This window comes from Lissotriton helveticus, chromosome 5_1 (genome assembly GCF_964261635.1).
Source record: "Lissotriton helveticus chromosome 5_1, aLisHel1.1, whole genome shotgun sequence".
Classification (NCBI taxonomy): Eukaryota; Metazoa; Chordata; class Amphibia; order Caudata; family Salamandridae; genus Lissotriton; species Lissotriton helveticus.
Genome location: NC_136065.1, coordinates 1,021,864,401 through 1,021,891,007, shown reverse-complemented (window position 1 = coordinate 1,021,891,007; position 26,607 = coordinate 1,021,864,401). Strand labels below are relative to the sequence as shown.

At 46.4% G+C, this 26,607-nt stretch overlaps 1 protein-coding gene across 2 annotated transcripts in view; it reads right to left on the bottom strand.

Annotated features, from left to right (window-relative positions):
* Positions 1–26,607, bottom strand: part of SLC25A28 (solute carrier family 25 member 28) — a 98,269-nt gene that overhangs the window by 10,320 nt on the left and 61,342 nt on the right. The window contains exons 2-3 of one of the 2 annotated variants that reach the window (XM_078643549.1): positions 18,228–18,456; positions 7,643–7,699 (exon numbers count right to left, since the gene is read on the bottom strand). In XM_078643549.1, the coding sequence (XP_078499675.1) occupies positions 7,643–7,699; positions 18,228–18,456 (286 nt within the window). Of the gene's footprint in view, positions 1–7,642; positions 7,700–18,199; positions 18,457–26,607 lie in introns of those variants that run through there. The other variant, XM_078643551.1, reaches the window with a different exon arrangement.

Below are 26,607 nucleotides of genomic sequence, written 5' to 3'. Positions count from 1 at the left end.
CAATAAAAAGTTTTTGAGAAAAAAAAAAATGGAGCTTCTACCACATGGCGCCAGTGAGACGGCCGCTCACGGCCACTCATGCCCTCACAACAAAGCCGGAAAAACAAAGTAATTATCTCGGCATGCCGCCAGGCGCCCCACATGTTGCTGAATGCTAGCACGTCTTCCTGAGCCCGTTCACACTGTTGACTCAACCCTAATTAACGCTCACCAGCTGTACACACTGTGGCAAGCGCGTCTCAGAAGCGTGTCCACAGACCATAATCGGCGCGTGCCCCGGTCTGTACCACTTGGGAGGCAAGTCCATAACAATAGACCTCGCTGGCGACAGCGCTTTCGCGCTGCATCGCCAGGCGAGACCTAAAAAGAATGGGTATATTGCTGTAAACTAACCAGTGCGTTTACATCAAATGTCAATTTACAGAGAATTTCAAATACCTTCACAAAATATACCAAACGCCAGCTAAACTGTTTAAATACAATCTTCGTGACACTGATGCATGTAAAAAATGTGGGATATACGAAGCAGACCTCTGGCAATTGGCCTGGGAATGTGGTTGGGTGGCTGAATTGTTGATAGAGGTGCTAAACAGACTCAAGGTCATGACCAATATCACTCAACCATGCACTCCTCCGACATGTCTACTGTATTTTACGCCACAACTAAAAAGGTGCCATTGGTAAATTTAGAAGAGTAGCTTTGCTACTGGCGAAAAGAAGAGTGGTGGTGACATGGGAGGGCTCAGTTGCTCCACGACCAGATCATTGGATTAAGGACCTTGTGTACTGCAGTGAGAATCTTGAACTATATGCTGAGGAGTTACCAACAACGTCTAGACCAAGAGACTTCTGGGAACCACTAGTGCAATATCTACGAACTAAAGAACATGAAACAATTTCTGAATCCGCAGAAGGATAATTCTGGTAGTGTATGAAATGTACTTGAATATGCAGAACAGATTATTTGAATGCATCTATGGGCAAATGCAAAACTGATTGATCGATCATTGGGGTTACTTTTCTGATTTAGTTATGTTGTTACTTTGGTATTGTAAAATGCACACTGTTTAACCCCTTTGTGCTTCGGACGGTCCCTGGCCATCCAACGTCACTGTTGGCGTGTGCGGAGGACGGCCGGGGGCCGTCCGAACCCCGCCCACTCTTTAATTCGCCTGCACCGCGCGGGAATGTACGCAGCATGCAAGGGGTTAAATATGTATGCTATACGGAAACGCAATTAAAAAAAATAAAAAAAGGGTTGCAGAGTGTAGGGAAGGATGGCGAATGGATCAATGGGTGGCAGAGGATGGATGGATGGCTACATAGCAGATTAGGTGGCTGAATGGAATGGAGAAAGATTGAATGATGGATCAAAGAATGAACAGATGACACATTGTTAAGGTGAAATAGTGGATATCCGGAGGTGGATGCAAGTGTGAAAGAATGAATAGGTAGATGCCTGGATGGAAAATACAAGTAAGCTGTTGTATAGAGGGTTCAGCTCACTTGCTTGGTGGCATCAAGATTTTCTGGCTACTTCTTTGTGTGAAACCCAGCATGCGTTACCTCCCCTATGGGGACTCTTTATAGTCCTACAAACATGTGGATCCAAAGGGCTGGCCTTGCTGGTCAAAATATTAACAACTGCTTGGTTAATGGACGTTACCCAGAGTAAAAAATGGAACCAGACAGGTTTTTCCATAGTTCACCAAGTACTCTAGCCTGTGTGATGTTTGTAGTGCTAGTTATGGTCCCTAATGCTATTGTCAATGAGGACACTCCAACCTCTCGGAATGTTGTCTGAATGAGAGCTGTCCAAGCCTATAAAGCAGAGAATCTTGTTGGAACATCACCGATGGTACAAGGATCTTTAAAGAAGGAAGGCACTGAAATTAAGTTGCAGTAACCTGTATAGATAAGATTGGTTTATCATAATGAATAGGTAATTCCTGTGATCATTTAGCAAGGGGCACGGCAGTAGGTAGGAAGAAGGTAGTCCACGCAAATCCTACTAGTCTTTGCTCAGCTGTCAATATCGGAGTCAGAGTTGGTATTGTGCATTTTTTGCAGTGGGAAGGGTTCAATATCATAAAGGTGCGAGATAGGGCAGAACCTCCCCCTTTCCTTTTGCCATACAGGTAAATAGTAGGCATAGTATTCCTGGCCCATTTGAGAGAGCAAGACAAGTTCACCAACACTTAAGAGTGGATCTTCTCTAACTCCCGCAAGATTTCTCGGAATGCTGAACTGAGTACAAGCGACCTTTGACCCTGCTTGCAGGCAGGTCGCCCCCACGCCGCTGCTAGTCACCTGACTGCCTGGTTCCTACCTCCTTGCTGCCTCCTTGTTCCTGGGTTTTTTTCTTTTTTCCTTCCCCTCTGCCCTGTCTCCCAGCTGCTCCTCCCTCCCAAGCCACCTCATATGCAGGCCGAAAAGAGGACACGCAGCGGGCACGCCTAAGGCAAGCCCGTCCGCGCCCAGCGCCAAAACCCTTGGACCCCGCGAACGCCACAACACCAGAATCCACTACGACGTCAGCACCCTCCATGCACTCAACTCCGGCCGAACCCACACCTGCTTCCAGGTCGCCCCGAAACAGACCCACGGACCCTTCTTCTGCCACACCTGCAGCTTCACCTGCGACAAAAACACCAAACCTCCAAGGACTGAAACCAACCACCTCCGCTGCATACTCAACACACGCTGCGCACGCAAACATGCCATCGAGCTCTGGGATCTGCTCAACACCTCCGCCCCAGACGTGGCCTTCCTGACCGAGACCTGGTGGAACGACTCCTCGGCGCCCAACATTGCCATAGCCATCCTGGGCGGCTACAAGATCACCCGCAGAGATCGCGCCAACGGAATCGGAGGAGGAATAGCCATCGTCCACAAGTCCACCCTCAAGGTCGCCACCCACGCAGACTACACCCTCAACACCGCCAGACACGTGAACTTCCGGATCCACACCGACCCCAACACCACCCTCAGAGGAACACTCATCAACAGACCCCCCTGGGCTCAGTTCAGCGACTCAATCGCCGACCTCGCCAGCACCCACGCACTCGCCTCCACGGACTACATCCTCCTCGGGGACCTGAACTTCCACCGAACTCCACTGGACCGACCACCGCTGCATCCATTTCACCTACAAGAAACCAACCACGCACCCAACAGTGCCTCGCCAGTGCTGGAGCAAAGTCACCGAAGACCAGCTGATCACCTCCCTCGCCAAGAACCCACCCACCGACTCCACAAACTCAGACGCCGCAGCTCAAAACCTCAGACAGTGGATCGACGACTGCGCCAACACCCTCGCCCCGCTCAAAAAACCCTCCGACAGCCACTCCAACAAGCGAGCCACCTGGTTCACAGACTAGCTCCAGACCTCTAAACGCGCATGCCTGAAACTGGAGAAGACATGGCTCCACGAATACACACCGGACAATAACGCAGCCCACAAGGACGCCACCCGCAGACACCACCACCTCATCAGATTAGCCTAGAGATCCTCCTTCAAAGACCGCTTGGATAACAGCGCACACGACAGCAAAGAGCTCTTCAGTATCATAAAGGAACTCTCCAACCCCAGCGCCAACGACATCCCGCCCTCACAAGAACTGTGCAACTCACTAGCCATCTTCTTCCACCGCAAGATCGCTGACATCCACGACAGCTTCAACACCACGACCGCCCCGACTATGCCAGACGCCACCTCCCCTGTGAACACCACCAGCGCCAAACTCCTGACTTCCTGGTCCAACGTCAACGACGACGAGACACGCAAGGTCATGAACTCCATCCACTCAGGAGCTCAGTCTGACCCGTGCCCACACCACGTATTCAACAACGCAGATGCAGCCATCGCATCTCCAACTAAGGAAGGTCATCAACATCTCCTTCGAAACAGCGACATTCCCAGAAAGCTGGAAGCACGCCGAAATAAACGCCCTCCTCAAGAAGCCCAAAGCGGACCACAAGGACCTCAAGAACTTCCAGCCTATCTCCCTGCTCCCGTTCCCGGCAAAGGTCATCGAGAAAATCGTCAACATGCAATTGGCCCGCCACCTGGAAGACAACATCTTGGACGAAACCACAGCACCGAGACAGCCCTCATCGCAGCCACAGACGACATCAGGCGGCGCCAACTAGACAACGCCGAAACATCAGCCCTCATCCTCCTGGACCGGTCAGCCACCTTCGACACGATCTGCCATTGCACTCTAAAGACACGCCTCTCAAAAGCCGGAATCTGAGAGAAGGCTCTTGACTGGACCACGTCTTTACTCTCCGGCAGAACTCAGAGCGTCCGCCTCCCACGGATGTATGACATTACAACGCATGCTTTTACATCGCATGCTTTTACAACGCTGTTTTTACAACGCATACCATTACAACGCATAGTGCTTTTAGGAGCTGGATAGTGAAGTGTTTAATTTACTATTCCAACTCCAGTCCCCGTGGATAGTAGGGAAGGTGTTGGATAGTACATTAAACACATTCCCTATCCTAGAGCGCCCCCCAGCGCAATGCGTTGTAATGGTTTGCGTTGTAAAAGTTGCGTCGTAAAGGCACTGCGTGGTAAAAGTTGCGTTGTAAAGGATGTTTCCCGCCTCCCACCCTTCCGATCAGAAGCCACCGACATCATCTGTGGCATCCCCCAGGGCTCATCCCTCAGCCAGACGCTGTTCAACGTCTACATGGCCCCCCTCGCACAAGTGGCCCGCTATCACGACCTCAAAATCATCTCCGACAACACCCAGCTCATCCTCTCCCTCACCAAAGGACCCACACACCGCCAAAACCAACCTCCACGAGGGAATTAAGGCCGTCGCCGACTGGATGAGGTGCAGCCGTCTGAAGCTGAACTCGGACAAGACGGAGGTCCTCATCCTCGGACCCACCCCATCAGCCTGGGACGACTCCTGGTGGCCGACCACACTGGGAACAGCACCAACACCCACAGACCATGAACGCAATCTAGGATTCATCATTGACTCCTCCCTCTCCATGGCTAAGCAGGTCAACGCCGTCTCCTCCTCCTGCTGCTACAACACCCTCCACATGCTCCGCAGGGTCTACAAGAGGATCCCGACCGAAACAAGCAGAACAGTGACACAGGCCCTCGTCAGCAGCAGACTGGACTACGGCAATGCACACTATGCAGGAATCCCAGCCAAACACCTACGACGACTACAACGCATTCCAAATGCCTCCGCCCGACTGATCGTCAATGTCCCCCGCCGCAGCCACATCACCCCCCCCACCTGAGAGACCTACACTGGCTCTCGTCGACAAGAGGATCACCTTCAAGCTCCTCACCCACGCACACAAAGCACTCCACGACGCCGGACCAGCCTACCTGAACAGCAGACTCAGCTTCCACACCCCCACCCACCAGCGCTGCCGCTGTCCCCCGCATCCAACGAAGGACCTCCGGTGGCAGATCCTTCTCCTACCTCAACGCCAAGACCTGGAACACCCTCCCTACCCACAAACGGCAGACCCAAGACCTACTCGCCTTCAGAAGACTTCTCTAGAGCTGGCTCTTTGAACAGTAGCATTTCTATTTTCAAGGAACAAAGGTCCTAAGCAAATAATATACACAAAATAATTAGAATATAACCAACGATGGGTTACTCTAGCTATCCAGTGTCCAGCCGGACAATGGAGTTTGATTTTTACAATGGAGAAAATAAAGTCAGAAATTCTTTGAACAGCATAAATAGTGAGGCACAAGCCTGTACCTTTAAAGAACCGGGAAGTGTGGGGGAATAGGGTAACAATACAGACAATCGAACCAAAAACAGAAATACAGGCAAAGACTTTGAGCTTTGGCGACCTGCATTCAGTTTTAAATAACAGCAAGATTTGACCAAAAATAGATACCACAACAGTTAAGCACAATGGACATTTGTGGTTCTATTTAGAAATGTCGATGTTTCGAATCCCTTGGTCATGGTAAACTGGGATCATCATCAGGACTAGAAAATAACATTTGCCTGGTTCAGAACAGGTTTGTGCCAGTCGGCAGAAGTATCAAAAATTGAGTTTGTGAATTCGAAATAGCCGGAATAAGATCGCCACAGCTCTGTAAGTAGCGATAACAACATGAATGGTTGTCCTGGAGGTAATGGAGGGAGAGGGCGGCCGCCGCTCTCCTCAGTACGCTCCTGTATCCAAAGTTGGGGATTGTTTGAGTGCCGTACCGGATTAGGTATAGGGCTTGCTCCTTAGGGTTGCGTGATGGCTGGAATCAGGAGACAGCAGCGATGTGCCGTTAGGTTCCTGGCGTGATAGCAGACACTGGATGGCTAGAGTAACCCATTTTCGGTTATATTCTAATTAATTTGTGTACATTATTATTTGCTTAGGACATTTGTTCCTTGAAATAGAATGGTTACCCGTGGTCCTCTGCCAATATTTCGTGTCCCCCATGACTGTTTGAAAATATCTTCGAACAGTAGCAGCACCCCCCTCCCCTCCGCGCCTTGGGGCCCTCACAGGTAAGTAGCGCGCTTTACAAGTACTCTGATTGGTTGATTGATTGGATAGTGGGAACCCTGGAAGACGGAGCAAAGCTGCTGTTCACCAATCAGAGGACCTATGCCTTTTTGGTTATCAGGGTCCGTAAGTGGTTGTGGAGAAAGCAAACTGTCAAAATACATACCATTCCTACTTTCCTTTTTGTATGCACCTTTTCTTTTCAGTTAAATCACAACTTATAGTATTTTCTCTTAATTTTAAGTTCAGGATATTCCAATTCAAATTACCTTCTAATAAATTAATGGTTTAGTTCAACAGCCTGTCTGATCTTTTCTCAACTCAGTCCAATTAAATTGTTTGATATTTCCATGCACTCATCCGTTCACGTTTCCTTTATTCGATCAATATTTCAGATAAAACCCAATATATGCCATAAATGATCCGATACTACTCAATATAAAGTGCTGAAACATAATCAACAATTATTATAGTAAAGGTAAAAACACTCCGATGACCTTGCATACTGAATGCATGGCAAGGGATATCCAGGGAGCGGGTCCAGAGAAGGAGGGACGCAGACAGAAAAGGGGCTCAGGCAGGGGGGTAGAGGGAAAAAGACAAGAAAGATTCAAGCTAAATTGAACTATAGGCAAAAGAGGACACAGAAAATGTGAAGGGGAGGCTGTAACATATTAGTGTGCAGATTATAATGGGCAACACCAGCTAGACAAGACAGGAAGGTAAAGGAGAAGAAGATGGGGCCGAGGCTGGTGCAGCACTGCCACACAAGGTCAGTACCAGATACCTACATGAGTGGTTCACCAGCTGCCACTGCAGCCTTGTAACTCCAAGCCGGTAGCAGAGGTAACAACCCGTCAAAGACAGTTTCACACGATCACTCAACTCCAAAAGGATAAGAGTCACATTACATACATTTATGGATGTCCCTTTGCCTTGAAAGCACTATGCCTGCACATGTCAAGGCATAAAGTGTCAACAGCAATACCTCACAAAATGTTTAAAACGTGAAGATCCAACTGCTCTTCAATTCAGAACTCCTAACAATCCAATGATGCATACGAGTAAAGGCGTTGGGGGTGAACTGATGAGCATTAAATTACCAAAAGACAATCTATTCAACAACTGAAAGCATTACCTTCTGCTGGATTCATGGCTGCATCATGGAGCAGAGTCGCCACACACCCAGCTGCACCTGCAAAAGGAAAAACAGTCACGTGAGGAAAAGAACGGTTGCCTTGACAGAGATCCTTGGAAAATGGCACGCATCTGAATTTCCAAACCATATGTATGTGCAAAACATTTGAATAATAGAATGACTTCATTAGAGAAGAAAGGCCATACATTTGCTTTATTTCAGGCATCTTCTCGAATAAATGAATAATATTCCCAAAAATATCTAATCATCTCAACCAACAGCCATCATGCCACAGCGACCAATTAAAATATTCAATTTAATGAAACCTGCAGACCTGGAGCATTGCAACCCTCATCGACTACACAGCTCGGAGGAAACCTATAAATACCTGTTCCCTAAAAAACAAAAGATTTCTGCTAAAATCACACCCAGATAAAATTTCGAAAATTTCACATGCATACCCACTTAAACACATGTTCAACATTTGAGAGTGCATAACAAATCCAATTGCTTACTCCCTTTCAATTAAAGGTCAAGACAAATAACGACCTTTCAATTAAACAAATCGAAACCTTGTTGGCTGCAACTGAAACAAAATGTCCTACATGGCTTATTGAAAGTGCAAAACGTGATAAGACAGCAGGTATCAAGGAAAAATGCCCAATTGCTGATTTGGAACATGGTTTTTGTTAAGGCTTCGCCCTCGCCACAAGCTACTCAAACCGTGAGAATATTAATAATGGTTAGTCACTGTAAATCACCTCAGGCAACCAGCAACGAAGGCGATTATCCAAATATAGATACTTTCCTTCAAATCACCATGTTAGGGACAACATGACAATTCTGTGAATAAGTTAAATTATTGGTTTCAAAACGAGGGACAACCAGACATTCAAAAAACAACTAACACGTATTAACCAAGTAGTAAAATACCTCAGAATTAGTAAAATGCATGAATGCTGCTCAACACAAAAAATTAAAAAACTCCATGGTAAGAATATAAAAAAGGCTGGTGGTCTTCAATACTTTCAACTGGGAGGTACAACATAAGTAATTAGGATTGTATCTGAAAAGGAGCAGGGGTCTTCACAATTAGTAATGACGGACTGTGTGCGACTCCACCAAAGCACAATAATGGAACCGCCCAAATCACACCTCCAGTCTTCTTGTACACCACGGTGGTATGGTACTGCATGTTGACCTAAAAAATAAACTATGAATGAAACACTATTTAGTCAAACTCCATTATTGTTCATTGGCCTTTGAATAAGTATTTGTGAATGGGTTGATTTTGCACATGAAGGCACAACCCTAATCTATACGAACATGAAAAACTACTAATCGGATCAAATTTCCACAACATGATGAAGATAACTTCCAGAATGCTCTTTTTTAGACTATGGTAAGATCCCATCTAAGCAATCAATTCTCTATTGCGGAAAAAAGTACAGTTGAAGTTTAAAATGCTTCTTTTATGCCCTAAAATAATGGAAAAGTAGGCGAGTCAGCATCAGTGGGTTTTCTGAAGCATTTTAAACCTCACTTGAGGGGGAAATACATGAATACGCCAATGGCTTAACATGTTGAAGCAGCAAACCTATAAACTCGTTTGCTTTCATTTTGCAGCCTTCACTCACCGGACAAACCTAAAAAATCTACAAACCAAACTAAAAGGAAAACTTTGCTATTAGCACAGTAAGGAAATAGTGCACATCTCATTAGTAAGCCCAGCTGTTTGTATGTGCTTGCATGTATTTTGTTCTCAAGCTTAAGCTGACTTTACCTTTGAGGCCTCCAGTAAATGTGCAACACTTGCCTCACTGCCCGTCAGTCTATGCCATTCAGGCCAGAGGTCGTGGTAACACGTTTGTCCACAGGCTCTTTGAAACACTGCCATCTGGGAAACGCTGTAAAAAGGGTTCTTACTGAGAGACAAACTGTACTGCTAGATGGACAGGCTACCCAACCGCTCACTTCAAATCATCACAGAACAAACTACCAGATAGTTAAGAATGTTGGTTACTACCAGTGACTTAAAATCTTGACTCGAACACTGGCAAGTCAAATGCGGAGATCGCAACAGAGAAGTAAAACATTTAGTCTACTGGATTTGTTGCAGAAGAAAGGAACTCCCTCATTTCTCTGTGGTGGCATAAGCAGGCTGAACTCACCATCACCAAGTGCCAAGTGCCAAAGTGGGGCAAAACTATTGCAAGAGCAGCTCCAACTCACGTGACGTATGATTTCAGAACTAACGTTCGAGTTTAGAAATGTGTAAGTAGCATTTATGTGAACACAAAAAAGTAACGCAAGAAGGAGTACACTATAAGGCGCTCTTACTTTAGCCTGGCTGGGAGACTGCCGAACCAATAAGCACTCGGCCGAATTGTAGAAGACAAAAAGTCCAAGCACCTATTAAGTCAGGTAAACAGGCCTAGGACAGTTAGAACAGTCCCAGGGTGATCAAAGAGCAAACCCTATCACACTAAGTAGTTATGGCATCACAGATGGCCATTAATCAAGGGGGCAGTAACAACTCTAAGAGTGGCATTGACGTGACCGAGAATCTGACTCTCAAACCTTTGAAAACTCAACATTAAAAGTGCAAGTGGGAAAAAGTTGAATTTTGGGACCTAAAGAATTCCAAGACATCGAGTTGTCAAACAAGCTGCTTGTGCAAGAGCTTCAATACATCCTTTGGAAACATTGTGTTGTGAGGGAAAAGGAAAAACTACAGAACAAGAACCAGTCTATGTGTAGTGAAGGAAATTAAGGCTGACTCATTAAACACAAGACTTTAGTTATACTTCATGTATTGAGCGTATTGGAAGAGGTACCGAAAACAGACCTTTGTCAGCAGCAGAGAACAGAGGGAGCACAAAAAACAAACAAACAAAAAAACATTTTACTCCAATACGGTCACACCATGGAATATTATGGGCGGTATGAGGTAAATGTCCCCATTTGAGACTTCTTTATACTGTAGTTTGGAAGCGATCATCAAAGAAAACTGTTGGTATATCTGTACAATTAAAAACAAACTGTTTGGAATAGTTTCTTCAACTAGTTAATTAGAAAGATAGCACGGTGAATAGGTTGCAACTAAGTGCAACTCGAACAAGATGGACAGGTTGCAAAGCATTCATAGAGTAATGAAATGAAAAAACGGACAGAAATGGAATCTGTGAATAGGTCGATTGCAATCAACCAAATTCTAGCCATGCATGAGGCACAGAGAACGCTCAATGGAAATCCCAGAATCCCTACTGTGCATCCCCTAAAGGAGAAGAAATGCACGTACCAAAGCCAACAATGCCAAAATACTTAAAGGCCTGTTTCTTCGTTTGGCAAACCTTTGAGCCTTTGTTATTTTCTCATAGTGAAAAAAATGTATAGCTGGTTCTTAATAATGTATTAAGAAAACATGAAATTTAAAAAATATTGAGAATCACTAACATTATGGCCCTGTTCATGTGGTGTTTGGTCATTGAGTGACTATCTACCTATGCCAAAACATTAGGAGCGGTTCACATTACAATTCAGTACATTGGGTTGACATTTACGTATTCTTGTAGATACGGAGGAAAAACTAGCAGGCCTACTTGTCCTTAGATTCCAAGCCAAAAAGTTTCTGCCTCTTCGCTCAACCAATTGAAACCAATTGAAAAGTGAGCCTGCCCAAGGAATCTAGATGTAAGAAAAGGAATATGCTACTTACCAGTATGCATCTGTTCTTGGCATGTAGGGCTGCTAACATTCATATCTATTGCATAGATCGCCGCCTAGTGTTGGGTCCGGATGATTGCACATTGTTGTCCTGGAAGAGTCTTCGAAGTATCACGAGATAGGTGGCTCCTCCCCTGGACTACAGTGCGCATGGGCATCGACTCCATCCCCAGATTGTTTTTAGCCATTGTGGCAAAGATGGAGTGCGATAGTAGAAATGATGTCCATGCTAGTGATGAAATGCAAGAAGTAATCTGCAGCTGCTACAGGCGCCGGGGAGGAGGGTGGGCGATATGAATGTTAGCAGCCCTACATGCCAAGAACAGATGCATACTGGTAAGTAGCATATTCAGTTCGAGGCATGTGGGCTGCTAAATTCATATCTATTGCATAGAATACATAGCAGTCCCCCCATTAGCGGCGGCCGCCCGTGCCAGCTGCAGAAGTCTGAAAAAGACTTTTGAGAACAGCCTGTCCTACAGCTGCCTGCTGTTTGGAGTGCACATCTACACAGTAATGTTTGGTAAATGTATGTGGTGTAGCCCACGTGGCAGCTCTACAAATGTCTTCCAAAGGAATGTTACCTAGGAATGCTATGGAGGCCCCCAACTTGCGTGTGGAGTGTGCCCTGGGGGGACCGTTAAAGTGCGTTTAGCTTTCTGATAACAAATCTGAATACATTTAACGATCCACCTGGCTATTCCAGCTTTGGAAATAGGGTTGCCTTTGTGCGGTGCTGAGAAGGCAACGAAAAGTTGCTTTGTCTTTCTAAAGTGTTGTGTTCTGTCAATGTAGTACATTAATGCCCTTTTAACGTCCAGCGTGTGGAGCATTCTTTCCGCTACTGTTTCTGGGTTTGGAAAGAATGCGGGCAGTTCAATCGTCTGATTGACATGAAACTGTGACACCACCTTTGGAAGGAACTTGGGGTTAGTGCGGAGCACTACCCTGTTTGAATGGACTTGAATAAATGGCTCTTGTATTGTGAGCGCTTGTAGCTCACTAACACGTCGTAGAGACGTGATAGCAATGAGGAAAGCCACTTTCCATGTCAAGAACTGAACCTCACACGAATGTAGAGGCTCAAAAGGTGGGCCCATCAACCTAGTGAGGACCACGTTGAGATTCCATACTGGAGCGGGTGGGGTCCTGGGAGGAATGACCCGCTTCAGCCCTTCTAGAAAAGCTTTAATGGCAGGCACCCTGAAAACAGAGAGATGCTGCCTGTTTTGAAGATAAGCCGCTATGGCGGATAAGTGTATCCTAATGGAAGCGTACGCTAGATTGCATTTGTAAAGATGCAACAAATAGCAGATGATGTTAGGAATGGATGCATCTAGCGGGTTTATGTTATGTGCTGTACAATAAATGACAAACCGCTTCCATTTTGCTGCATAGCAAGCTCTTGTAGTGGGCTTCCGTGCCTCCCTGATGATGTCCATGCATTCTGGAGGCAGGTTAAGGTAGCCAAACTCTAAGACCTCAGGAGCCAGATCGCCAGATTGAGCTGGTGCGGATCTGGATGCTGAATGTCGCCATGGTTCTGCGTCAAAAGTCCGGGTGTGAGGTGCAGCCTTTGATGCGGTACCACGGAGAGTTCTAGAAACGTGGTGTACCATGGTTGGCGTGCCCACGTTGGAGCAACCAGGATGAGTGTCATCGAGTGTTGCTTTAGCTTTCTTGCCACCAGCGGTATTAGAGGTGCTGGGGGAAAAGCGTACGCAAATCTGCCTGACCAGTTCATCCATATCGCATTGCCCTGCGATTGTGGGTGAGGGAACCTGGCGGCAAAGCTTTGGCATTTTGCGTTTTCCCTTGTGGCAAACAGGTCTATCTCTGGATGACCCCACTGCTGGAAGTACGGGCGGATTACTGATGGATGTATCTCCCACTCGTGCATTTGATGGCTGTACCTGCTGAGCAGATCCGCCATCTGATTGTCCTTGCCCGGGAGGTGTTCCGCCATGAGGAAAATGTTCCTCTGAATGGCCCACTTCCACATGCTCTGAGCCAGATGAGACAGCTGTGGAGAGTGCGTACCCCCCTGCTTCTGGATATAGTACATGGCAGTCATGTTGTCCGTCCGGATCAACACGACTTTGTTGCACAGATGTACTTTGAAGGACTTGAGTGCCATGAAGATTGCCATCAACTCTAGATAGTTGATGTGCATCTTCCTTTGCTGTGTCGTCCATAGTCCCTGCACCGTGTAGTGGAGCACATGAGCTCCCCATCCCTGGAGAGAAGCGTCCGTCGTCATGATGATCTGCGGCACAGGCTCCTGGAACGGTCGGCCCTTGCAAAGGTTGTGTGGATTCCACCAATGCAGAGAGCTGTATGCCCGACCGGTCACCAACACTAGGTCTTTCAATTGTCCTTGAGCCTGTGTCCACTGATGCGCCAAGCATTCTTGGAGCTGACGCATATGCAACCTTGCGTGCGGGACTATGAAGATGCAGGAGGCCATCATGCCTATCAACTGCATAAACACTCTCGCTGGGAGTGAGTGTTGCGGTCTGAACCTTTGGATGAGCGACTGTATGTTGTTGATCCTCACCTGGTTCGGCTGAGCCGTAGCAGTCAGGGTATTTATTGTCGCGCCCAGATACTGCCGCACATGGGCTGGCTGAAGGTGCGACTTTGGATAGTTCAGTGAGAACCCCAGACTGTGAAGGAGGTGAATTGTGTGGGACATGTCTGCAGCGCACTGCTGTTCCGACTTTGCTTGAACGAGCCAGTCGTCTAGGTAAGGGTAGACATGTATGTTCTGTCTCCTGAGGTGCGCCGCCACGGTCGCCAGACACTTTGTGAACACTCTGGGGGCAGTGGTCACTCCGAAGGGTAGGACCTTGAACTGGTAATGCCTGTTCTGTATGGTGAACCTGAGGTATTTCCTGTGGGATGGGTGGAGTGGTATGTGAAAATAAGCATCCTTGAGGTCCAAGGTTGCGAGGAAGTCTCCCTGGTTTAACAATGGAAGAACCTGCTGCAGTGTTAACATATGAAAATGTTCTGAGAGGATGTACAGGTTGAGGGGGCGTAGGTCCAGAATGGGTCTGAGTGAACCGTCCTTTTTCGGGATTAAGAAGTACAGGGAATAAACCCCTGTGCCTTCTTCCTCCACCGGCACGAGCTCTATTGCGCCTTTTTGCAGCATCACAAGAACCTCTTGCTGCAATAAGTGCAAGTGCTCTGCTGACATAGGTCGTTGTCTTGGGGGTATGTTGGGTGGAGTGGACGTCAACTCCAAACAATAACCGAACTGGATAAGTTTCCTTACCCACCTGTCTGTGGTGATGGACGTCCAGACTGGCAGGAACTGCTGGAGTCTCCCCCCCGACAGGTGTTGGATGGTCGGGGGGCAGTGACAGAGTCACTGTTTGTTGGCAGCAGAGGAACGGGAACTATTGTTGCCTCTGCCTCTGCCCTTGGCGCTGTTGCCTCTGTAACCACCTCTATTCTGTTTTGGGTACGAGGCCTGGGCGCCTCCTCTGCCGAAATGTGACTGCTGTGCCAAGTGTCCTCTGGTAGCACCCCGCGCACTTGAGCGACGAAAAGTGTTTCCTCTGAACTGCTGAGACTGAAGTGCCCCCATGGACTTAGCCGTCTCAGTATCTTTTTTGATCTTCGAGGGTGGTGTCAACCTCAGGCCCAAACAGTCTGTCTGGATTGACGGGCTGGTTGAGGATAGTCGTCTGTATTTCTGGCTTGAACCCTGAGATGCGGAGCCATGCCTGACGCCTCAACATAACACTTGTGTTGACTGCTCTCGCCGCTGTATCTGCCACGTCTAGCGCACATTTAATTGCAGCGTTAGAAATTAGCTTGCCCTCTTGTATCAGCAACTCAGCTCCTTCTTTAAACTTGTCTGGAAGGTGTTGTAAGAGCTGCTCTAAGGTGTCATAGTGCGCCCTATCATACCTGGCTAATAGGGCTTGTGTGTTAGATATGCGCCATATGTTGGCTGCCTGCGCAGCCACCCTTTTGCCCCCTGCCTCCAGCACTTTTGACTCTTTGTCCGGGGGAGGAGCTTCACCCGTTGTCTGCGAATTCGCCCTTTTGCGGGCATTTGAGACCACCAAAGAGTCTAGAGGCAACTGGCCTCGGATATAAGTAGGGTCCCCAGGTGCCGGCCTGTACTTTTTTTCCATTCGTGGGTTCACTACCCTCGCTCTGGTGGGTTCCTTGAAAATGTCTGTGGCATGCTTGAGAACCCCCTGAAGCATTGGAAGTGTCTTCACAGTTTTTTCTGATGCAGAGAAAGTATCAAACAAAAAGTCAACTTCCACAGGGTCGGCATGCATCTCTACCTTATGGTTTGTAGCCACCCTTTCAATTAAAGCCTTAAACGCCGCAGAGTCTTCAGTTGGAGAAGTTTTCACCCCATACATTTGTGGGTCACCGACCACCTGTTGGTCCCCCTGATCACCAGAGTGTACCCATGAGTCCTGCTGCTCATCAGGGTCATTATTGTCTGCAAAGTTATACCCCTCATCTTGGTCATCCTCATCTCCATTTGAGCAAGTGGGTGAAGGGGTAGGACTCCGCCTAGGCCGTTGTGGAACGGGTTCAACAAGTTCTGGCGTGTCTGGTGCAGGCTTTTTCTTCTTTAGAGGTATTACATAGGATTCCACAGGCTGGGATGTAATTTTCCTCTTGTAGAGCGTTAATCTACCCGTTTCGGCGTCGATAAAATGCTCCTCTTGGTCGTCAGATAAAGGTGGTCGATCAAAGCCTCCACTCAGCTGAGTCTGCCTCAATGGCTCCGAGTCCTCGGGCACCGTACGAGGTGCAAAAGCCTTCGGCGCCACCTTCGGAGGCAGAGTATAGAGGATCGGCATGGAAGTCTTCTTCAGTGGAACACTTGTCCTCGGTACCGAAGGTGTGTTCGGCTCCGACGCCTTGTCTCTCAACCGTTTCAGGGAGCCCGAGACTTGCTTCGTAAAAGAAGCGGACGGCTTCGTCGATCCGACCGACGACCTCTGTCCACCCGCAGGGGAAGATCCGAGCGTCGACGATTTTTCCTTGGGTGGCGGAGGCGCGGACGCACCTTCGACAGCTGCGCTCTGCCTCACCGTCCCGGCCTTAGTCGCCGACGTCGCAGACTTTGGAGCAGCAGATTTATCTGTCTGCGTCGGGGCTCCAGACTTCGGCTTGGTGCCCCTCACTGACTTCGCTTCAACTGTCCGTTTGCCTGTCGGTGCGGCAGTCTTGGCTGAAGGTGTCTCGACAGTCTTCTTCGACTTCGACTCGACCACCTTACTCGGCACTGGCTCAACGACCTTCTTCGTGCCGGCCTCTTTGGCCCCTTTCGGCACCTTAGCCTGTTCGACAGCCTTCTGCGGCTTCGAGGGCTCCGAAGACGACGGTTTCGATGTAGTCCCAGACGTCTTCGGTGTCGATGGTTTGTCGGCCATCTTTGTTGTTTTCGATTCCGATGGTTTCGGTTTCGATTTGTGTAATGGAGGCTCCGCTGGTATGTCTGTAGCCGGGCCAGGAGGCGGGGCCGAGGACTGAGGAGTAGGGTCGTGGGTAAGGCCGTGTGGCGATCCCGTGACCTGAGCCTTAGTAAACGTACGCACGGGGCATAGCTCTTCCTCCGAGCTATCTTCCGCGGCCCCATAAACTTCCTCGTCGTCCCCTACCTCCTCGACGTGTTCGTCTAGGTCCAGGTCCTCAACGGGTTCTCCGTAGTCGGCCTCGACCTCCGCCGATGTAGGTGAGATCTGCAGTTGAAGCTCTTGCTCGTCTGCTTCGGGGTCACCAAAGTTGTCCGCCGGCACCGGTGCCGATCGCTGGGCCTCGAGGCGCGCCACGCGCCTAATCTTGAGCGTCTTCTTCGACCTGAATCTCGAACAGGCCATACAGTTGGCCTCGTTGTGGTCCGGCGACAGGCACTTGTTGCATACAGGATGCACGTCGATGTGTGGGTACTTCGAACCGCACACGGGGCAGTACTTGAACGGGCTCCATTCCATCGTAGCGTCGTCAGGGTCTTGCTGCGTCGACAGGGCCTCGATGACCGAAGAGTCACCCGACTCCACAGTTATCCGACTCGAAGAGTAGGAGGACACACGAGACCGAACGCTAACAATACCGACGAAGTAAAGAAAGCCTTGTGGCCTTCAAAAGTTGTTTTATCGATTCCGAACAGGAGACGTCGAAATCACATCCGAACCCAATGGCGGAAAAAACAATCTGGGGACGGAGTCGATGCCCATGCGCACTGTAGTCCAGGGGAGGAGCCACCTATCTCGTGATACTTCGAAGACTCTTCCAGGACAACAATGTGCAATCATCCGGACCCAACACTAGGCGGCGATCTATGCAATAGATATGAATTTAGCAGCCCACATGCCTCGAACGTCATGGTTTGGAGACGTTGCCACCTGAGTAATAAGATTTCTCAAGGTTTAGTGTGTGACACATTAACTTTGCATTAACATTTTCATAAAACATAATACCTGGGTGGAATCATTATCTCCACCAAAATTAAAATCAGCACTGATGATCAACACCAAAATGACTATGGTCCCTACCAATAGCAACTTTTGTATGTCTATGGATAAGTGGAATTTGAAGACTTGTCAGTTACAAAGTTCACTAGGGTCTTGATGTGGAAAAAGAGGGCCCATAAACAAGTTATAATTGTGTAGAAAAGGGAGCTTAACAGAAGGTACTTTCTTGAAGGCATTAATACAGAATTGGTTTATTCAAGTTAGTTAGCAAGGGGAGTGCAATACTCTTAATTTGGAGGGAAAGTGTGCAATCACGCTGTTATTTGATAGACAGGGTAAGACAATGCTAAGGTGGAGCAGTAAGAAGCCGCACAGGGGTAACGGACAGGAATCATCAATACCGTTGGCAATATGGCTATTGCCCCCAGGGCGGATTTTATCACTCAGTGTCTTTTTTAACTTTTCATAGCAGGCAAAGTATAGTGCATGGGCTGGGCCAGCGCCTGTGGCGGTAACATTCAATCCACGCATAGGTCTCCAAAACCCCTCTGTTCGGATGATCCGCATCAGTGCATCCATCACATTCCGATAACGAGCGGCAGGTTCTGGTTGAAGGCGTTGCATACGGGTCTAAAAACAAAAAGAAATTGCTATGATTAAAGACCCACAGAAGTACAAATCACATTTCAATACACAAACTGAGAACTTGGTGGAGCTCAACACTCCGTAAAAACGGAATTGCAAAAAACGAAAGATTATTCGCCCCTTAAAATTTACATTTTTCATACCATGATCGAAGAGCAAGAAAGTCAATGAATATATAACCCATTATGTGACAAGTGAACAAATGACTAAAGATTGTTCAATCTACAATAAAACAACCTTTGACCAGATCAGGTTAATGTTAGTAAACTGGTGAAAAGAAGAAAGGAGAAATCATCAAAGATCACTGTGTAGTAATGAAATGAATGGACGGAATAGTTTTTTATTTTATTTATTTTTTAGACTTTTATATAGCGCAAACTTGAACCGAACCGAATCAGTTATCAGAGCGCTTTACATAGCACCAGTTACGTTACATGAGGACACACTTTCATTTTTTAGGCACGGGGAGATTAAGTGATTTGCCCAGAATCACAGGGGGTTTTTGGCGTCGTTACCGAGACTCGAACCGAGTTTCCGAGGTCGAGCGCCTTAGCCGTTAGGCCAACCCCTCTCTCCTGAACGTCTGGTGAGAGGCATAGTGGACCTTGAACTAGGTGGCAATGTACTCACTTACTTGGTCCCTAAAGATTATGAGCAAAGATAACATACAATTCCTAAGTGCTTGTGCTCATAACACAAGTTCAAAATAAATGTGTGACAGCCCTGTCAGAGTACATGAAGGATTGGGCAATGTTTTAAACGTATATTATATAGAACGCTTCTAGGAACCAAGTCACTCTAATAATCAACATGAACCGCCATTTCCAGTTTGATATTAGAAAGATGGAAGAATGACCTGTGCACAATGCGAAAACTCAGACAAATCCCAGGTCACACTTAAACCACCTTTGCATCCGTTGCCTTGCCCGGGGATGCCTTGGGAGAGTGTAGGCATACATATCATGACCCGAATACGATATCAAGGAGGAGATCAAGTATATGTTGTGCTTTTGGTGGACCATTTGTCGAAATGGCCAGAGGTCAAGCTACTCCATAAGTGGAAGCTAATGACACTGTCAAGTTCCTCAACGGTGTGTTCACAAGAGACGGTATTCCTAAAACTGTCGTAAGCGACAATGGTAGGCAATTCACACCGGTTGCTTTCAAAAAGATCATTGATAGAAATGGCATTACACATAAAACAACATCTGTATACCACCCAGCAGGCAATGGAGCGGTGGAAAGATTTAACAGAGTACTGAAAGGAACCATACAACTAGCAAACAACAACGGGCTGAGTTGGAAAATTGAAATAAAGAAAATGATTTGGGCATACAGAATAACATCAAGGGAAAGCACGGGTGTCAGCCCATTCAAAATGATGAGGCAGAACAGCACTATCCAAGGACAATGTTGGGTGGCTTAAGACTAGTAGTAAGGCTAATTGGCCAGCAGAGGAGGTCAGGAAGAATGTACAAAAAGCACAGAAGGCATACAAACAACGTTTCGACATAAAAAACGGATGCAAACCCCTAACCATCCAAGTAGGAGATAGAGTGAGGGTAAAAAGAAGTGGGCACATTGAGAAAGGACAGAACAGATTCACCCAACCATTAGTTGTGGAAAAATTATTTTGTAATTCTGCCCTCCATAGCGATGGGTAAGTGTGGCATGTATCTGCATGTGAGAGGAAGGACAATATAGAAAATGGAAAAGGAGAGAGGTTGGAAACAGACAAACCAGGAGGAGGAAGTTTGTAGGGACTAGGACAGACAAATGAACTTTGATTGGCTGTATGGAGAGGAGTTGGAAGAAGAGGGGACAGAGAGTAGGGAACACGAGGCTGACATTGCTCCTCTAAATCTGGAGCAAATAGAGTCTAAAACAGATCTCAGCAGCAGCGAACCCACAGACGCATCCGGAGCAGAAAGTAATGGACTGTCTGAAGAAGAACTGGAGTCCGAGTGTGGTACCATCACTGCAGAAACCACCACCAGTAGATGCGGACGTACGGTGGCCATGCCAAGCAAATTCAAAGACTTTGTGTGCGACTAACTTTGGGGGTGATGTTCTCTACTCACACCATTCTATATTTACCCTCTGTTCTATTGTTAATTTTCCTTGGGAAGGAGATGTGTTGTATCATATCGCTTACCTATATTGTTTCCCTTGTAGGCTCCCGTCCCCTCCACACGCGTCCCCTGCCCTCACGCTTATTTCCTTGACATCAGCTGGCGTTCTAGAATGCCAGCTGACACTTGTGTAGACAGTTGGTGTGACAGTTGAGATACGTTAGAGAGATTGAGCTGAAGGCTATAGCACTGTCGCTCCTGCCGGTGTGTTGCACTATACTACGTAAATAAATGAAATCAAGAAACCTACCTTGGCTTGGTTCAATCTTAACAGCAGTTTTTGAGACATTGTCCAATTTAGCAAGTCACAGAAACAAAATCATAAATCTGTAGGAGGCAGCACGCAATTACACGGTTTATTAACCACGGAATGGAACTTTCACAAGCCTCACCTGATGGAAAAGGAGCAGAAAGGAAAGCACAGCATGAGCGCTCCGAGATCTTCAATCGGGAATTTTTTAACGAAAGGAGAGCAGGGAAATCCTGTAACTGGCAGCAACGTGCACACAGATCTGTACAACAGCATCCTGTAAGCGGTTGCTAGGAGTGGAGTCTGGGCAGTAAAGAGACTATGGAAAGTGGCAGCTTCTGAAAGCGTTTCAGAAATAAACAGCATTCATCAATGGGGGCTTATTAGATACCTGGCTTGACATGACTTATTGTTTTCACAAGTTGACCAAACGCAATAAAAACAAACTAATGGCAGAAAAGGAACCGTTCCACCTGGAACCCTCTACTGATGGGGCTGTTTGCCTTGTAGCATTCTTAAACTAAACATGGTACCATACACCATACCCACGCCCTTCAAATTACATGTCACTGTCCCCCATCTACGCAAGGAGTCCGCCAATATAATTGAAAAAGAAGCCCTCCTCTTTCACTCATGCATCTTATTAACCCCTTTGACGCTCATGACGAGCTCAGCTCGTGTTGAGTTACGCCTCTCGTACGCTCATGACGAGCTGAGCTCGTCATGAACAGCGGGTTTTAGAAAAACATAGCGCACAGCGGGGAAAACCGCTAGCGCGCATGCGGTTAAGGAATGACAAGGTCTACAGTCCTGTTGATGGCATGTATTGGCTACAAGGTCTAAAGGTTACCTTACATTAAGAAAATGTAAAGGCAGTCGTCCATACCCTGGCAGTCAACAAACAACTGGAGCAAATGTGCACATCAATCAAGTGCTCCTATGTATTCATTCTCGGAGAAGTAGTCCCATTCAGGACGTCCATTGAGTAAATGCCCACTCCTGGGCCCTAAAATGTATGAGACCAGCTGGTTACGCCCTATGACACTGGCATGTAAGAGGTGAATGAGCACCTAGCAGAGTAAAAGTTGTATACCCAACATTTGGTGAGGATTCCACAATACCAGGTTTAAAGGTACGATTTTAGCAGCACAGCTTTAAAAAATATAAAATTGTGTTGAATAATAAGCATGAAAATGACAAATGGCTAAGGAGGAGACAGTCATGACCTGCAGATACCACGTGGGGGAAGACAACACAGGTTGAATTCCTTTGCCACAATCGGTCGAATCTCCATAACTGCACCGGTCAAACGAGTTCAAAGATACTGGAGCAGGATTTCCAAGAAGTACTTTTTGACTGGAGGAGGCTTGTGGTTTTTAACCATCCGGCCGTAACCAAAAGTATAAGGCGACTGTGCCTCCTAAGTGAGAATGGGTTGAAGCAGTGAGACAGCTAAAGAGTGGACCAAAGCATTCAACTGGAAGTGAGTACCTTAAGCATGGTGATTTCAAAATGGAAGAATTGGCAAAGGCAATAGGTCTGGCTTTAATGTATTAACATATATGTAGTATTCTTTAGTGATGTAGTAGCGTTCCAGTTAGATTGAACCAGAAGGGATTAAGATCTTTTGTTTGGATTCAAAGCAGACATTCCCTGGAGGTTCAGTTTATTACCTGACCAGGTGGGCAGTGTCCATTTCGGTTTGTTCCTCCGCTAGAAATAAAGAAGGTTTCCTTACCTGCATGGAGTGCTCATCTTCTTCCTTCACAACAGAATTTGGCGATAAGCTGATCAGGAGGAGAGCTGCGGGGACCTTGATAATTTTGAAAGGGTTTAGGTGAATTTCAGTTGTACTAGAATCACTGGCGGAGCACAACAGCAACGGACAATAAAGTTGAACGGGACAGTGGATCTGCCCATAGCTTCCTGTAGAGAACTCACAGAGCCACATTACGCTACTCTCTCTCCTGCAAATGTATCCAAGTGAGAAAGAGTTCAAAGTTAACGATACGTGTCTTTGTCCCAATAGTGAGGACGTCTGCAGACAATGCACTCATGTGAGGTTTGTGCGTACTTCATTGTATGTGTATGATCTACGTTCTCTGTCCATTTTGTGTGGGTGTCCAGAGAGTGACAAAGATTTTGTCAGATGTACCTTGCATAATCACGTATGGCAGCTATTTTAGAAGTATAGACCTTGGGTTTGCCAAGCTTCATTTATGGAAGCGGCCTTTCTTATTTGAGTCGACGCACCTAGTCCACAGACGTAACCGCTCTCCTCAGCCATTTTGGTGTTTACACTAAAACGTATTTTGCTTGGTACTCTATTGTATGTGTGTGTGGACTACATTCTCCGTTCATTATGGTGCAGGTGTCCAGAGAGTGACAGACAGGCGCACATCATGGTCAGAAGTAGCCACGCTGGCCGGCCTGCTTGGTGACGCATTCTTCGTGTTTTTCTAGTCTTGAGGCTTGGAGTATCACTTTCTACAAAGTGCAAGTAAGTCCAGCGCGTATTCTTAACGGAGATACACACACATAACTCACTGCAAATGTAAAGTTGTAGTGCGTTTGCCAGTGGTGATATGCACACCTGTTCATAGTACTTTCATAATTTTTGTGTACTTCGAGGCTTACTGGTACCTTTATTCGTTTTTTACTTGGGTTTCCTTGTTGCTTTGCGGATCTGTATTAATTTGGGTTGATATGTCAGCATCGTAAGTTGCAATGGTGTTACCCCAAAGTTTATCATAAAGCGGTCCACCACCTGTTCCACGGGATGATTGGATCCTAGTCTTTGAAAACTATTTAGATGCTTTGAATGGGCAGGGGTTTAGCCAAAAAAGAAAGCATTGGTGCGTAGCATGTTGGGTATAGAAGGTCAATGCTTATTTAGGTATTTACAGAAAGCTTAGCAAGCCAACGGACAATCTGTGCCGGATGTATATAAGGAGGAAGTTTGTAGGTTGGAGGCGCAATATGCTAAGGAAGAGAACCTGGTCACAAATCGCTGCAAAAGAATGAGGAATCCATAGATGAGTTTATAACCAGATTGAGGGAGTTGTCCATTAAGTACAAGATAAGTGGATTAGAGACCAACTGATTGATCAATTTAATGAACAAAAAAAAATCCAAGAGAGACTTTGGGCAGTCAAGAACCTTTCTTTGAAAACAGCCATAGAGTTAGCCAAATTCGAACAACCTGAATGTTGCATAAAAGAGTTGGAAAGGCGTAACCGTGGGCACGAGGTGGCTGAAGTATCTGAGAATCAAATGTTTGAGGACAGTGGTGATGGTGAAACAAGTTGTGTAGCTATTGTTAAAAGTAAGAACAGGGTTAAGAGAGTTGCACATGCTAAGCCAAGTTCCAGGGTGTGTAACAGGGGTTGGAGTAATGGGCATTCTGCAGATTCTAAATTTGGTTTCACAACAAACAAAGACTGTTTGAAGTGTGGTTGTGTTGGACATGATGCCTAGATCAAGGCGAGTCCATTGACATTACTGGGTAATTTGAGCGCGACATGGTGTTTTCTAGCAGGTACAGTCGTGGGAAAGTGTGTAGGGCAGAGCAAGGACCTCCCATTTTGGGATGGGTTCACCAATATGATGTCTACATTATTGTGAACCCTAGGGCTCCCACACATGTTATGGTAGTGGATGACGAATGATTGTGAGACATATTGTGAGGGGCTGATGTTGTATTACAGGAAAAGTTGGGTTAACTCAAGGGATATGTTCACAAGATTATGTTGAGGAAGGATGAAGTGCCAGTGCAGCATAAGCTGAAAAGAGTGCCTATTGTGGTCCGAGAGGAAGTTAGGAACCTTATAAAAGAGATGTTAAAAGGGGGTGTCATCGCGCCTGTGGAGGCTTCCGATTGGGTGTCGCCAGTGGTGGTCACAAAGAAGCCTGATGGTAAGCTCAAGTTCTGTGTGGATTTGATGTCACCCAATCGGTGAGCGATTGCTGTCAAATATTGGGAAATTAGTGGTCATGTTGAAGGATGCTAGGTTTTTTTCTAAATTAGTTTTCAAAGCGTATACCATGAAATATAACTGCATGAGGAGTCTAAGCATCTTATGGCCTGTATTACCACGGAGGGAACATTTCAATTCACTTGTTTGCCGCTTGGACTATCATCGGCAGCTAGTGTATTTCAATTGTTGGTGACGGACGCCTTCAAAGGAATGGGCTATGCTGTGTACTTTCAAGATGACATTTTAGTATTTTTGAAAATCTGTGGAGAAACGCAATCAGGTTTTGAATACAGTGTTGAGTAGGACTGACTGCTGATGAGGGCATGACTTTGCATAAAGAAAAATGTTTATTCCTGGCCGAACAAAATTGAATATCTGGGGTAGACTATATCTGCAATGGGTATTAAACCAAAGAAAAGCTTGCTCAGTGCAACTGAGTTGGCACCTGCTGATAAAGATCAATTGAGATCCTTTATGGGGTTGATTGAATACTATTCAAAGTTTGTGGAGAATTTCTCAGATAAAAAGGTATATTTGAGGGGTCTGCTCAAAAAGGGTACAAGCTTTGAATTGGGACCACAGCAGAGAGGTAAGTTTTGCCAACATAAAGAAAGATTTGTGAGGCAAACGTGTTAGCCCCTTTTGATGTAAAACTCAAATCCATCATCACCGTTGACGTCAGTGCCAGGGGGTTGGTTGCTATCCTTTCTCAGAATCATCGTGGAAGAGGATCATTGAAATGGTTTGAGCCAAGGAAAGATTTTATGAATGGGGATTATTACTAATAAATCTGGGGACTAAGGTTAGCTCTTCCGTGTACCACACCCAGATTTGACCAATTAGAAACCGGCATGTTCATCCCAACTAATTAGAAGGGATCCCTGTACAACATCTAAATTATGTTTCGGCATGTTAAAAAAATAGGAATTAGCAGAGCATTTGCCAAGTTCCAACTGAGTGTGTATGCCTCTACAAAAGTTAGAGAAGATTCTGGTGAGTGAGCCGCACCTGCTAAACAGCTACCTGGCACCATGGTCTAGGTCCGTGATTACAGTATGTGTTAAGTATGATTTTTAGCTAATGTTATTGTGGAAGGCGCCCTATGACTGTATAAGTTGACTTCCTGTATAAAGGAGGATAAAAGGCCTGGTCACATCCCTGTTGTTCATTTGCAGACAGGAACACATTCTCAAACTTTTAGGGTTTACAAGAAGCATAGTCGAGAGACTATTTAGAATAGCAATGGGATCTACAACCAGTAATGAGCATATAATAAGGTAACTGGAACTAGGAACGCGAGGCCTTTGCTGCTGGTAAGGAGAGCTGCTTTCAGTGTAATCAGACTCCATCGTTCCGCTATGCCCACCGCATTTACTTTGAGGATTCTGGGGAGAACCGCCATATGTATCCTAGTGTTCCCAGTGGGAGAAAGATAAAGCAAAGCTGTTGTAATGGCATCTTACCATGCAGGGAAGGAAACCTTCTTAACTTCTAGCAGAGGTTCAAACAGAAACGGACACTTGCCAGCTGCTCAGGGAATAAGCAGACCCTCCAGGGAGTGTCTGCTTTGCATCCAAACAAGGAATTTTATTCCCTTCTGGTTCCATCTAACTGGAACACTACTACATCACAAAAGAATAAAACACATCTTCCCCCTTTTCATCAAAACAAAAACAGTTTAAAATGCGGAAATAAAACATAATAAAAGAAAGAAAAACAATTTAACGCACAAAGCCTTTCAGGTATCCAGGTGGCCTGCGATTCCTGGTACTCCTGG